We start from the raw sequence: 15,528 nt of genomic DNA, 5'->3' as shown, positions 1-15,528 counted from the left end.
CCAAACGACGCTGCCATTGGCTCGTCGCCACCAGGCGTCTGCTGCGTTTTGCCCAATCAGCTTTGGGGCGGGGTTGTCTCCTCATTGAGGACACACGTGGTGGATAGGCGTGGGAAACTACAGTCATTGTTTGAAGTTGCGGCGGAGACCTTATGATCATGCTGAAAGGCGGAAGATCCCAAACAGAAACACTTTAAGCTTTAAATGTGTCTAATACAACATTGTGCTTGACTTCAACTCGAAGTCTTTAAGATAATGATGAGGAGGACAGAAAACAAAATCTTATTGTGCTAAGCGCTTTTTTTTAAGTTATTTTGATAACAAGTTCATTTCATTTCATTTCATGGCAGAGACTGTCACATGAGGATCGGACTGCTGAAACACTCCAGACGCTGCTCCCATCAAGTTTAAAGTAAAGACGAGAGTGTTTTGTCTACCATGACGGACACCAATGTCTCGAGAAAAAAGGACTACTACTACTACTATTATCATATGCTTGCAGATAGTCACTGCAACATATTTCCCAACTTCAGTACATACAGTGTGTCAGAAAAGTGAGTACACCCCTCAGATTTCTGCAAATATTTTATTATATCTTTTCATGGGACAACACTTTGATACAATACAAAGTGTACAGCTTGGATAACAGTATAAATGTACTGTCCCCTCAAAAGAACTCGACATTTACAATCATTAACGTCTAAACCACTTGCAACCAAAGTGACTACACCCCTAACAAAAGTGTTGAAATTGCGCCTTAAGTGTTATTGAGTTACTGAGTGTGGATACCATTATTTTTCCAACACTGCCTTAACGCTTTTGGCCATGGAGTTGACTCAAACATCACAGATTGGCTCTGCAATGCTCTTTCTGGCCTCCATGACGACATCATGGAGCTGGTGGATGTTGGACACCTTGCACTCCTCTACCTTCCGTTCGAGGATTCCCCACAGATGCTCAATAGGGTTTAGGTTCATTTTCTTTACCCTCAGCTTCTTTAGCAAGGCAGTGTTCGTCTTGGAGGTGTTTGGGTTCCTGATCATGTTGGAATACAGCCCTGCAGCTCAGTTTCTGAAGGGAGGGTATAATGCCCTTCAATATGTCACAGTACATGTTGGCAATCATGTTACCCTTAGTGAACTGATTCTCTTTTTCACAAATCACTGTACCTCCATGAATGTACGTAAAGTCTGGACACATAATATACATACATTATACAAAAAAGTTGAATTTCATTCATAATTAATAGATACATAAAAAAATAAGTACCGTAATTCATTAACACATTTTAAAAACCATTAAAATAAAGTAAAGTCATAAAAAATGTACATTAAAATGTAATAATATATGTAAAATATATTCTAAATAAAATAAAGGGTAGAAAATATGTATTTAGAAAATGCCTGTGTGTCCAGACTTTAGGGATACTGTACCCTATTTGTACATTATACAATAAAAGTTACATTGAATTAATAATGAATCAATACAAAATAAATTAAAGATTACTTAATTAAAAATAACTGCAATTTAATCATTTGAAAAATAAGAATAAAAATACATATTGTGTATAAGTTATATATTAAAAAAATACAATAGTTGGATATTGTAAAAAATAATAATAATAATAATAATACTGTATATACATTTTTGCCCATGTGTCCAGACTTCAGGGACACCATGAAGATTTACTACATAGTTGCTTTAACCTATATAATATGTCTTCATTTACTATAGCTTCTTTGAGGAGGTGAAGGGGAAGTGGGTGAACAGATCTATAACATTTCTCGAACAGAACAGCATGCCAGACGCACAGTCATTCCATCGATTCAGTCCATATCATCGACAGACCACAGGACATCCCCTGGCCTTAACTGGAGACAAATATAAAGCACAATATACAGTATGTGTAGAATAACTTTTGGGTCAGGAAAAGGAAGCCACGTGCCGCCAACAAGTAAGTAAGAAGCGCATACAGTACATGAATACAGAGAGGTTCTTTGCAGGCAAGCAGCTGTTGCAACAGCATGCAAGGTCAAAAACTCAAGGCGCACACAGTAGTGCCTTCTCTTCTTTCAGTCATACAGTTGCCCTTGAAACGATGATAAAACATAAATATAGAACACATCCACCAGGCAGCTAACAGCTGGTCATTGATCAAATACTTATATAGTGGGTTTAATAAGTGCTGATTTTTGAAGTCCCTTACAAAGATTGTTCATATCTTAGTAGGTCATTTTTATGTTGGGTTTATGTAACAAAGAGAGACAGAATGTAAAAAAAAATAAAAAATAGCTATAATTAAATAGGATTTGATTGAGGTAAATAAGTATATATAGCAACCAGCAAGCATTCTGATACCCACAGACTAGTTTATTGGCTAAAATTGACCAAAATTGAGCTCTTTGGCGTCTTTGGAGGCAGAGAAATGTGATTATGAGCCCAACAATACCATCAAATATGGAGGTGGAAACATTATGCTCTGGGGCATCTCAGCAGGGACCAAAATCCCTGCTGAGATGTGCACAACCCTGGTGACCAACAACAGCTACCAGTACTGCTTACCTCCAAGGGTGTTTCTCTACCAAGTACTCAGCCATGTTTTGTATCGGGATCAAATAGTTATTTCACAAAATCAAATACAAATTAATTGATCAACTTTATTTAACGGGCCAAAATCAGTTGGGACAGGCTCCAGCTCCCCATGAACTTGAACAGGATGAGTGATAATGATCATTCATTCTTTGTGTACCGCTTCATGGTCACGAGTGAGGTGGAGTCCATCCCATCTGATACACCCTGAACTGGTCGCCATTCAATCACAGTGAATCGATATTTAGAAAAATATGATTATTATTAAATATAGTATTTTTTTATGGGGTAAAATAATCTATTCTGACCTTAGTGTCATATTATGTGGCTAAATGCTACCTGAAGGAAGGTCCACTTGGATGTAACTCAAATTCCCACATCTGATGTCATGTTGTTCTTCACAATAATACCTTCTTAACAATCAATTTATCAATGAATTGATTATTATTCCCATGGCTGGCCTTTGTGTGTAGCCCCACAAACAAAGTATTGATCACAAATTTGTCTTGGTTCAATTGGTTAGTTCACTGTGTGTCTTTTTTCAACGTCCGGTTGCTCATCTGTGCTCAGCAGGTCTACTGGTATCTCCTTGTTCTTGATTGCTTTTTCACACTGAGCCCGGTTCTGTGTCTCTCTCTCCAATGCTTTCTCCATCTCAGTGTAGTAGTCTAGGGCCTTCCGTACCGGGTCAATTATGTGTTGCTGCATTTAAGAAAAATTCAGAAATGTCACCTCAATATTGTATATAAAAAGAGATGTCCCAAATTCCCTAAGACTTAAATCCAAAACATCCTATTGGTTTGGGCTGGTATATTGACAACAATTAACCCAAACACGCATGCTTGACCCCATGCTCCAGTGTGCTACCCACTGTGTCATCAAATTAGTGAAGGATTTCAATTACCTCAAGGCAGGGAAAGAGGTTGGCCAGCTCGATAAAAAGGGGCAACAATACAAATCTGATGAAGCCAGTTTGCGATGAGGGTTTGGTTATCTTGTCCCGATCCATGAAGGGGGTGACGGGAAGACCCTCTAATTTCTCCACATCACTCTGAGAAACACATCAAAAGGTCCATAATATTTCCACAGTATGCAAAAAGAGTCGCTCACCTGGTTGTAGAATTCCTGCAAAAGACAATCCAGCCAGGGTTCAGCCACCTCCATGGGCCGAGCTTCATTGGAGATGTCGCTCACTTTGATCAGAATCATCATTAGCTGCAAACACAAAGAATAAAAACAATGACTGGACACAGATGCAGAGCTGTGCAAAATAAGATCATTTTTGGGGCTGTTTGTCGTTCATAAAACAAATTTGAAAATGCTGTCATTCAAGTGAAAGAAACAGTACACATGTGCATTGACTACTCGTCTTGGACTAACTCTATCATCAGCGTATATGCAGGTTTAGCATTTGCTGTACAGTGGGGTATTTGATCCTGACCTTGACCTGATTTAATAAGTTTACACCCTTACAAAGATATGAAGATCTATATTTTTATGGTAGGTTCACTAAAAACTAAAAAATCCAGAAAAAAATAAGATTAAGTAACGTTCATAAATTCAGTTGTATTTGATTGCGGGAAGAAAAGTATTTGACCCGCTACCAACAAGCAATTATTCTGACCCACACAGACCGGTCATGTGTCCATGAAACACATACATTAGTGCGAAGAGCTAGCCCGTATCTCTGTGTTGTAACATGTTCCTGCTCAGTGGCAGCTTGGCTTCCCTGATAGCATTTACACTGTAAAGATGTGTTGCCCTCTTACTACTCATTCAACTTCGTGTACAGTCTAATCCAGGCATCATCATTATCCACCATTTCCATTGCTTTTAGATTGTGTGGGACCAGATTTTTGTGTGCATGTGCAAGGACTACTTGGATGATCTAAGCATCAAGTAAAGAGGAGTCTTTGATGGCTGCTGTAGATGTGAAAATGTACATACTGTATCTTCGCTACTGGATAGTAGTAAATGAGGCTGCTTGTTCTGATACTTGTACCTTTTGGAAGGGCTATGTGTTAGCTTTGAAGCTAGGACAAGTTTGTCGCATTAGTGTTTTGTTTTATGAAATTATGCATGACATATGCTGGTCTCGTACTGTCTGCTTGTTTTCCACATTTGCCCAGTTAGAGTGCTCGTGGTTTGGATTGTATTGAGCTATTAGCTGACGTATGTACTCATGCTACATCCTGTACTGGGGTCCCGGCCCTTTGAAAAAGTTAAACCTTGAAAGTGGGAAAACAAATTGAGTATAATAATGTAACATCTTACCACATCTCTATGGTCCTTGCTGGTGAAGTCAAACGTAGAAAGAATGGACTTGAACTTGTTGAGGATCTCATTGTGTCTCGTCATGTCAGTGGCCAGAATACACCTGCAGTTTCAAAACAGTTTGCTGTTGTGAAATCAAGACAGGATAAACCAAGGAGATGTAACACAAAGAAAATCATCAGAAAGATTATCTCACTTGATGATTCCTTCCCTTATACGTTTGTACTGGTCCAGAGACACGTTTCTGAAGATGTTGCTTTCTGTCTAGAAACAAGACAGAAAGCTGTCATCTTGTCGCTTCACCACTCAATCTGTCATCTACTGAAAAAAAAGCATCTTCCAAAAAAGATCAATTGCAGCGTTGAAGAGTTTTACCTTCTCTAGTATTTCAAAAGCTACGGCGCAGTGGTGGTTCTCCAGTGGAGAGATGTCATTGTAGCGAAGGGCAAGTTCGGTCCGAGCATTGATCTACGACACGGTTATGACATGTTTAGCCACTGTTTCTGTTGAGCATTGCTGTTGCATTACAGAATCTAAGCACACACTCACCCCCCCCCCCCCCCCTCCCACACACACACACACACACACACACACCATGCCCTCAATCTATCCATCTATCCATCCGCGTCTCAGCAGGGAAGCCCAGGCTTCCTGGTCTGTGGTCACCACTTCCAGTTCCACCGGGGGAACACCAAGGTGTCCCCAGGCCAGCTGTGAGACATATTCCCTCCAGTGTGTCCAGGCCCCTTTTTCTGTCTCTCTCGTCTTTCTTCAACTTTTTGATCTTATTGTTGATTTGTACGAAGGACCTTACGAAGCCGGCTCCGGCCATTTCCTCGTGGATTTTATCCAAAATAGGCTGGGTTCTTGTCACCAACCGTTTCTGTTGGACATTTGTCCAAATGGATAACAAACAGTTGGTCTCTTCGGGCGTCCAGGATGGCACTCAGCCAAGCAATCTTTTGGAATCAGGTGAGAACCAAAAAACACGACTCCACCTCGGCATTCATGTCACACCTTGATAACGGAAGACAAAAGCTCTGCTGGATCCTCTGCTGGATCCTCTGCTGGATCCTCTGAACCAACCCTGAACCAGCCACAGTAGAAAATCTTCAGCTTATGTGGGCGGGGGTTATGGGGTTAGCAGTCTCAGTAGAGAAGCCCAGATTTCCCAGGCGCCGGCCACCTCCTCCAGTTCCATCAGGGGTACACTGAGGCATGCCTGGACCAACGATGACACATAATCCCTCCAACGTGACAAGTCTTCCCTTTCTAGAATGAACTGACTGTAAACTCCAGTTTGCGTGACCCAATTGCTACCCCTTGTATAACATAGTCTTTTTGCATAACAGTTGTGTTTGCATAACACCTTCAGTGTTGATTTACAGAAAAATGTCCAGAAAAACATTTCTATTATAGTTTCTTATTATTGTTCGAGACCCTATGGAACTGATTGTTCAATAAATGGGCTTGTTCCCTCGCTGTCAACGTCAGTTGCGTCTAAGTGGAGTTATTTGACACTCCACAACACAAGGAGGCATCACAACTGGATATCCAAGCTCCTCTCGGATGATCAAGCCCATCCTCAGCCCATCTTGTGAACTCGCCATTTACTATACTCGCTTTCTAATGCTTTTTCATAGATGACGTTTTCGCTCAGGGGTGTCCAAAGCTTTTCCGCCAAGCTTTTTTAGAACTTGAAAGTATGTGGGGCTCACTCTGATATTCGTCACATTGGTTTTTAGCATGTTTAATAATCTAATAATAATTGTTCTGTATTATTTTTTTCCCCTTTAATTCTTCTATTATTGTTAATCTTCAGCTCTGTTTTTTGACGCTCAACTACTTCCACATTTCTCAACCAATTCAAACCATTCCAACACCATCCCAAAAATCCAACTTATCCCAAGATTCCACATTTTCCAAACATAAATGCCCTTTGCACTTAAGAATTCTTACTTTTTCCACATTTCTCAAACCATTCCAGCACCAAAAATTTCAGAATAACAATTTTGCACATCAACACAATTTCCACTTTTCTTCTAATTTCATATTTTCCATACAGCATTTAAATTCAGCTTCAGCTCTTCAGCATTTACATATTCACATTTTTAACATTGTTCAATATATGCATTATCTCCTATGTATCCAGACTTTAGGGACAGCATAGAGTTTTAGGTAAGATGTATTTTATACATTTGTGTTCACATATCAAAGTTGGAGGAGGGAGCACCATAAAAATCCAGTCCATTACGATAAAGACATTGTAATGCGGGTGTCCCCCTCATTAAGATATTTTTGGTGTTTAAATGGAAGAGAGCTTGTACCTGGTAAGCGTTATTGTAGCCAGTGTGGTCAAGGTCATGGCAAACTGCAGACGTCAGCATGATGAGCAAGTCAATGCTGTCCATTTTACTTCTCAGATCAGTGAGCCAGATTAGACCATACATCTGTACAAGAGATAACAGATTAAACCATATGTCTGTACGATAAACGTTTGGATTGTTTTGTTTATTTTTGTGATTCGTGCCGCTCCGAGTAAGCTCATTTTTGTTAAATGAAGACTTTATTGACTGCACCAGCCCCTATGTCCACGTCTACCTGAGGTGACGCTTCATGAAGTTATAGTGAAGCAACACAGAGATCTGACGCCACTGATGAAATAATAACTTTTTTTTTCTAATATTCTCATGATCAACTGACAAAGTCCCAAAGATCGACTGGTCAATCGCGATCAACGTGTTGGCAACCCCTGATTTACAAGGTGTGCATGGATGATCAGGTAAGAGTTATCCTGTGGTTATTCTCTTGGTCAGATTCCCAGCGGTAGCTTGACCTCTACCAAGTTGCTGCTTGACTTCTACCTTTGAATCCCGATCTTGTTAAAACGATTTCAATAAGGGTCACTCAACATCTCTTACCTCGAATAAACAAACTTCTTATCCTCTTAATGCCTAACTTGGAAGGCGTACTGTGTAAAATATATGACCTACTGCCTTTTCATTTGGCCTGCCAAACATCACCCAAAAAATGTATACCATTCAGTCTAACTGGACTAGTGTTCGTTCATGCAGTACTTCCTCCACTCTGCAGGGGCAATGAAGCAGCCGACCAAGAGCCACTCACCATCTGTGTGACACAGAAGCAGTGTTTGAAGTTGTGAAAAGGGATGTTGTTGTATCTGCGGTAGACTTCAAACAGGAACTGTTGTAATACTTCAGGCTCAATATTGTAGGTGGCAATAAAGTCTAAATCTGAGTACATGACTTGCAGGAGCACCATGATCTCTGCATCCTCCCACTGCCTGTAAACATGCAAAAACATGACACAGTACTTAAAGAACAAGCAGTAAGTATTTCACATTGACCACTAACACTAGTAACACTGGTAATGACTAGGGGTGTAACGGTATGCCATTATCATGGATCAGTGCGTACCTTAGTTTTAAGACCACAGATCAGTTCACAAACTGATTAGATTTTCCGTAAACTAGATGAATGATTTTTAAAATGAAAACTAATAAACTGCAAACCGCTGGCGGATAATGATGCAATAAGTAACATTTTCAAATAAATAAATAAAAGTACAAGTAAATTGTCGGATTGAGAAGGGCTTCAAAGTTTTTTTTCCAACGCCCGAATAGCAGCCCTCCGTCCCCTCTGTAAACAGTGTGGAGAGGGAACTGCTTCCCTTTTTGCCAGAAGCTCTTCAAAGCCAACAGAAAATCGTGATCTAAGGCCTCATTGAACTCATCCCACATCAAAGTTTTTGGTTTGACCGCCACTGAAGTCACGTAGGCAAACGCTTACCCTGCCGGTACCTGTCAGCTGCTTTGGGAGTCCCACAAGCTATTCATGCTAAGTAAGACTCCTTCAGTTTGATCAGGTTGCAGGGTTGCTGTCATGGCTGGCACAGACCACCTTGCAACCACAGAGCTGATCAGCTGCCTCAGCAATGAAGGCACAGAAAACATTTGGACTCAATAGCCCCAGCCTCCCCTGGGTTGCAGGTGAAGCTCTGCCAGAGGTGTGAGTTGACCCCTCGACGAAGGGGAGACTGCGTTCCCAGCAAACCAACATTATGCGCTTAGAAATGTAGTGCAAAGGAAGGACTGAAGGATACAGATGAGTCCTCATGATCCATGATTCACATTTTGTTATCTGACTGTTTTTACTTATGGAAGACCTTATAGAAGATGCTCCCCCAGTACACGTTATATAAGCTACTGTATAAAAGGGCAAGCAACACAGTTTTGCGGTCAAGACCATGTGCTGCCCCTTCTCTAGATTGTATTTGTTGAAACTCAATAGTTCCAAACAAACCTCTGCTTCTTCCTGCTCCTTTTCAGACATGTTGAATAGCGCAAATGTAAGCACATGATCTTTCCTTCATGTAACTGGTTAAGCTTGTCTGAAACAAGTAAACTATACAATACCAACCTTCAAACCTTGAAATACTGTGAAAAGCAACATGCAATCAAAAGCCATTAAGACTTAAGGTGTAATGTTGTTAATGTTGCACTATTAGTCCTCCATAATGCGTAGGAAGACCTCTCTGATGATCCATGCATCCAAGTAACCACTTCCTATAAATACTCAAACACGATCTAATTAAGGTGCCTGTTAAAAAAAGCTGCTTTCACCGCCATTCATGCACCTCTTTAAAAGGCATGTAAAGTAAATGTAGCATGTTTGGCCATTCACATTTGTGTTATTCTGAAATGAGAAACCTATATTATTGTGAATCCAGTTGTCCCAAAAAGAGATATGTACATGGTGTTAGCTCTGCAAGGACTTGTGAGCTAAGCTGTAAACGTTGCTGAGGGTTTCATTGTTTTCTTTGAAGCAGATGCATTGAAGTGGAGCTCTGAAGGGAATGTATAATGTAACAATGTCATGTGGTCATTGTTGTGTAATAAGTAAATAGGATATTTGAATATTATATCAGGGACATTTGAGAATACGGTCATTAAAAGCGCCCCCTTCAAACCTGGTGTGTTGATTAGACCTTTTCGGAAACCTTTTGATATGTGGGCGCGCTGCAGGCCTATTCATATTGAGATGAGCGTGGCAACCAGAAGAAAAGCATGAGGACCCATGTCTTTTTTAACAACCATGTAAGGTACTTACATCTGCAAACTGCAAACTCAGTGCTTGTGTGTTTATGATGAACACACATGGCAGGTGCCTGATTCATGCTTACCAGTTGTCAAACGTGGGAGTCTTTAAGTACTGCCTTACTTCCTCTGATACCTCCAGGGAACTGTGAAGGTGACAGACATCGATGATACAATATTAATGTATGCCACCATCATCAACTTCATCATCATTTCCAACAACTCCTGACTGCTCCACATTACCCACAACCTCACAGACGCTTGTCCCCGTCTCACCCTATCACCTTTAAGACCCTTTTCTACTGCAAGAACTTTCCCAGGAACGTTACCCTGGAACCAGAAACTTTACCCTGGAACTATGCATTGGACTGTGGGAACTGGGGATGAAATGAAATTCTTGGCCATTTTTGAGGACCGTCTTTCAGCCCTTTCCCAGCAGTAATAGTTTCTGATTGAAAAGTCTACAGCTGTTTGCATGCTCGCTACTGTTTAGACAGCGATGTGCAAGCTTTGTAGTTGTTGAAAAAGGGAAATAGCAGGGGAAGTCCAAAAGGTTTACTTCAAGATAGTAGATAAAAGGTTTATCAAATGGTGGACGACTGTTTTTTTTTCTCCTTTCAGAGATTTTCAGTGGGATTAAGGTCCAGAGACTGTGCTTCTTTTTGAGCCTCTCCTTTGTTGCCTTGGCTCAGTGTCCCATCCACGACCCACCTTCAGTGTTCTGGCTCAGGCCAGGAGGTTCTCATCCAATATTCTATGGCACATGGTCCCAATTCTTCCTGTACCCTTAGCAAAGAAACAGTCCCATAGGTGAATGTTTCCCCCTCCTTATTTGACAGTAGGGATGACGTTGATGGGCTCATATTCACCATTTCGCTGTCTCCAAACACGTCCTGTCACACTTGGCGTCAAAGAGCTCAATTTGGTCCACATCACGTTCTGCCAAGCCTTGCGTGAGTAATTCGGGTGCTGATTGTCAAACCTCATACGGGTCTGTACATGCGTTTTCTGCTCCCAAATCCCTTGACATCATTAATCAGCTCCTCCCTTGTAATTCTGGGCTGATCCCTCACCTTCTTCACAACCATCCTTACCCCACCAAGTAAAACCTTGCATGGAACTCCACAGTGAGGGCGGTTGACTGTTAACTTGGATTTCTTCCATTGAACAATTATTGCATCAATAGTGGTGTCTTTCCTACCAAGCTTCTTGTTTATGGTCTTGTAGTCCATTTCAGTCTTGTGCAGGAGTACAACCTTGCCCCTGAGGACCCTTGACAGTTCTTTGGTCTTGCCCATGGTGGTGGAGAGGTTTGAATGGAAGAGACTTTGTCTGTGACAGGTGTCTTTTATCCACATAATGAGTTGAGGTTAGGAGTACTTTCCTAAAAGGGCAGGACTCATTTGTGTGCTTCATGGACACCTAACTGGTTTGTGGGGGTCAGACGGTTTGCTGGTTGGTACAAAGAAATTTAACACCTTTATTGTCCCTCTCTGTTAGAATAAACCTACCATCAAACTGTAAAACGTATATTTTTAAGGGGGTAAACTTACTAAATCAGCAGGGGATTAAATACTTCCACTTTCCCCATTATTTGTGTACAGTCACATCCACTGCTGGTGCGCATTTTCAGAGCCTGGCCTATATGTGTACGTACATAAACATTCTGGATATGACTTATTCCTGTGTTTTGCTACCGTCTACTTTGCTGCTGTGAAAGTTGAATTCTTTATTGCAGGACTAATAAAGGCTGACTGTTTTCAAGTCTACATTTTAGATGTATTGACACAAAAAACGTGTTATTGTCAACGTTAGTCTCACATACCTCATTTGAAGGAACTTTTCCCGCACATGCTCACATTCCTCTTTGGTTTTATGCAAAGTTCTCTTGTGGTAGAATGGAGAGGGCTTGTGGGTTCCCTCTGACAAGTCCTTGAACAACCCAAGCCAGCTCAGATGCTCCACACTCTAAAAGAAACAATGGATTTTTTTTCAGGTCACACATGATTTTCTGGTGGAAATGTAGAGCTATAATAATAATTATAATGATAATGATAATAACTATGCAGGTGTTTGCCGTATGTTCTGTTTTACAGGCGTCTTTACAGTAAACCCATAAAATGATTGAACTGAACCTCCAGTTTCTGCCGGAATGAATCCACCTGTTTCTTCATCTCGTAGATGACCGCGGGTGTGTCTCCTGCTTCAATGAGTATTTTCTTTTCCAGGCCCTGTAGTCTGAGGTCACATAACATCTTTTGTCGTTACACATTTACAGTCCTTGTACAAGAACATACATGGTGTCCCTCACATCTGGGCACACACTGCAGCCAAAAATGCATATAGTATACAATTGAAGACAATAAATGGATCAATAAGTAGAATCTGTAGTAGTAATAGTTGTTCTTGTGAGTGAACTTTGATGCACTGAAATGTAACTATGTTTTAGTGCGTGTGTCAGTTTGTTTATTTTTTTACTTTTATGCCTTAGTTGATGCTCTTATTTTGTAGGACTTCCTGTGTTGCTCTGTCCTGTTCTTTGTTGCTTTCACGTTCGTCTCTGCTCACACCTGCTGTTAATTTGTTTGATTATTATTTAGCTCAGCTTTGGGCGTCGGTCGTTTTGTTAGAGCATTGTGCTTGTTATTGTGGCTCTGCCACCACATCCCTGTGTCTGAGTAGCATTTATTGTCCATCGATCCATTTTCTATGCAGCGTATCCTCATTAGGGTCGCGGGGGTATGCTGGAGCCTATCCCAGCTGACTTCTGGCGAGAGGCGGTGTACCCCCTGGACTGGTATAAATAATTTTTACCTGCACTCGGGTCCCGATCTCTGCATTCTGAGGTCATCGCAACATTAAACAATGCCAAGACGTAACGTCGTTGTATGTAATGAGTCGCCCGGCCCTTGGCCAGGTTGGTTGACCAGTAATTGCCCCCCCCCCCCCCCCCCCCCCCCGTCATCACAGAAGTTCCCCATTCCTGATTTAGACAGCTGACATAATGGTAATTTGAACTGTAATTTAATAATCATCCATGGACATCACCATATTCCAGTGCCGTATAGTAATGAAGTATAAATACTTGACTTGTGTCACATGGCTTTGGATTACTTGGCATAAGACTGCTTATTAGGCCTTAAAATAGATAAAGATCCATAAAGTGTCTCATAATTCTTCAATTCTTCAATTTTGTGTATATCTTGTGTATATCTTGAATTAAATCTGAAAATGCACACTTCAAGTACCTTTTCATTGTTGCTAAATGCTAAAAACTCTTCATCTGACACTGAAATGCTTTATTTTTATACCTTTTCTCCATAGCTGAGAGGTCAAATCCCAGCGCACAAGCAAGCTCCATGCCTGATTTACCAGGGAAAGGGTAAATATCAAACATCTGAGAAGAAATGTCAACACTTCGCTTTGTTGTCGAGGTAAAGATACCTAACGGCTCACTGTTGCAGTCAGAAGCCACCACTTCCAGTTTGTAGCACGAGTTGGGGTTGTTCGGCTCCAGGTTAGGTGAAATGTTGATGATGTTGCCTTTGGGATTGTACAGCTTCAGGATGTCATGTGGTCCGGCTTCAGCTGCAGAGCGGAATAGATCTGGAAACATGGCTTCAGTGTTCATTTGACTCTTCTTAATGGCATTCTAAACATTCAAGTCCGCCTTTTATACTTCATACATAACACATCACAGGTCATCAGATGTCTGTCATTTCCCACCACAAATGTACAACTTCAACGTTTGATTTTTAACACTGTGTGCCCTGAAACTTGAAGCTTCTATATTCCTCTTGCGAAAGTAACATGGAAGACAGATGGCCTTCAAAGCATTTGCGTTCCTAAAGACAAATATTCCATGTTTTGGGTTAGGGTTAGGGTTAGGAGTGGGGTTCCTGCGGTGGAAATGGATTTCATACAGTGGTTGGCTTACATCACACATGTACAATTAAATAACAAATATTTATGCTGTTTCCATGTAAATGAATCCTCTTTTTAAAGGTTCGGGATATTGATGAACATAGACCTTCTAATGCCACCAAGTCAGCTATGGTTGCTTTTCGAGGCCTCTGATTGGACAAAATGAACATGACAGGTGGTGAAAACATTCATTTTAAAACATCTGAAGTGGGGGAAATCCATCCACCCATCGTCTATGCATCTTATCCCCACTAGGGTTGCGGGTATGCTGGAGCCTATGCCTATGCTGGGTGCACCTTGAACTGGTCGCCAGCCAACAGGGCACAGATAGACAAACAAACATTCACACTTGAGAGTTGCCAATTAACCTAACATGCATGTTTTTGGAAATGTGGGAGGAAACTGGAGTAACTGGAGAAAACCCACGCACGCATGGGGAGAAACTTCACACGGAAAAAGTGTATTTTGTATTCAGTTGTGTTGTCTTTGACTAATATTTACATTTGTTTGATGATCTGAAACATTTAAGTGTGACAAACATGTAAAAAAAAAGCAATCAGGAAGGGTCCATTTGCAAGTAGTCCAACATGAAAGACAAGACGTATAATCGTGTTTGTAGGCCAGAGAAGTGAGGAGCTGTCAGTGGCAGCTGTTGGGAATGCAGCAGACCTGCACAAGTGTTTCATTTCACTTTATATCAAAACATACACTTTCATTTAACAACGTTCAACTCATTCACGGTCTGTTGCGACAAATGAAAATCTTCCCAAAGCGTCGAAATGCATTCCTTTTAATGTCCATGTGGTGACATTCTTACCTTTGACATCCTGAGCAGGACAGTCCAACGGGAACTCGGCTTGTTCTGGTCTTCCATTCACGGTGAAGTAAATCATTTTTGTTTCCATCTCCTTCATTTATGTCTGCTTACAGTATGTTTCAGTGTGTACTGTTGATCTGAATCATGCCATCTTCATTATCATAAGCAACACTCCGCCCCCATTTTTTTCTTCCTGCCACCTCTTCCTCTGCCCCTCCTCCTCCTCGTGTTTCGTAATGACACAACTAAATGCACACAATCAGCAGCACTCCACTTCATTTATGAGCTGCTGAGGTTCTCCACACAAAACATACAGTATTTGCAAAACAATTACGAAAAGAAATCACTTTAGAACGGGGGCTGCAACCTTTTTCTATTAAGGGCCACATAATAATTAAAGTATGCGGGGGCCACTTTAATATTCTTCACAAAATGTGTTTATTTGGACAAATCACAAATAATTCCTTGCTAAAAATATTATATTATAGATTGCTATGCGTTGTTTAAAAAAAAATTCAATTATTCTTAAATAATGATAATATCTTGGTGCATGGTGGCCTAGTGGTTAGCATGGTGGCCACACAGTCAGGTGATCTGGAAGATCTGAGTTTGTATCTTCGTTTGGACATCTCATTTTTTATCATGCTTGAAGGCCAACAAAAAAATAGCTCCAAATGGTCCCTGGACTGCACTTTGACAACCATGCCCTTTGCCAACCATGCCTGTATGTAGCATAGTAACTATTTTTGTTGTCTGATCGTTTATAATTAATGAAGGAAGGAGTATTTAGGGCAAAAATACAAGATGA

At 40.9% G+C, this 15,528-nt stretch overlaps 1 protein-coding gene across 2 annotated transcripts; it reads right to left on the bottom strand.

Moving 5' to 3' along the window:
• Positions 1-609: 609 nt before the first annotated feature.
• si:dkey-219c10.4 (high affinity cGMP-specific 3',5'-cyclic phosphodiesterase 9A) lies at positions 610-14,903 on the bottom strand. Of its 2 annotated transcripts, XM_054787126.1 has the most exons (14): positions 14,721-14,903; positions 13,424-13,585; positions 13,291-13,342; positions 12,115-12,217; positions 11,805-11,947; positions 10,066-10,125; positions 7,990-8,167; positions 7,191-7,313; positions 5,239-5,331; positions 5,060-5,127; positions 4,864-4,966; positions 3,700-3,804; positions 3,494-3,640; positions 610-3,291 (listed from the first exon to the last, which is right to left on the bottom strand). In XM_054787126.1, the coding sequence occupies exons 1-14, from the start codon at positions 14,815-14,817 to the stop codon at positions 3,109-3,111; spliced, it is 1,617 nt and encodes a 538-aa protein (XP_054643101.1). In that variant the 5' UTR covers positions 14,818-14,903; the 3' UTR covers positions 610-3,108. The 2 variants fall into 2 exon arrangements, with proteins under 2 accessions (XP_054643101.1, XP_054643102.1); XM_054787127.1 differs by lacking the exon at positions 7,191-7,313.
• Positions 14,904-15,528: the final 625 nt, after the last annotated feature.

The sequence above is a fragment of the Dunckerocampus dactyliophorus genome, chromosome 9, assembly GCF_027744805.1.
Source record: "Dunckerocampus dactyliophorus isolate RoL2022-P2 chromosome 9, RoL_Ddac_1.1, whole genome shotgun sequence".
NCBI lineage: Eukaryota > Metazoa > Chordata > Actinopteri > Syngnathiformes > Syngnathidae > Dunckerocampus > Dunckerocampus dactyliophorus.
This window is presented reverse-complemented; position numbering and strand designations above follow the sequence as displayed.

What these genes read in the sequence shown, in the direction of transcription:
- si:dkey-219c10.4 (XM_054787126.1), bottom strand. Translation starts at nt 14,817, where the DNA reads ATGAAGGAGATGGAAACAAAAATGATTTACTTCACCGTGAATGGAAGA. An exon ending in CTCTCAGCTATGGAGAAAAG is followed by an intron (nt 12,218 to 13,290) that starts GTATAAAAATAA and finishes ATGTGACCTCAG; the next exon opens with ACTACAGGGCCTGGAAAAGA. An exon ending in CATTCCGGCAGAAACTGGAG is followed by an intron (nt 11,948 to 12,114) that starts GTTCAGTTCAAT and finishes TGTTTCTTTTAG; the next exon opens with AGTGTGGAGCATCTGAGCTG.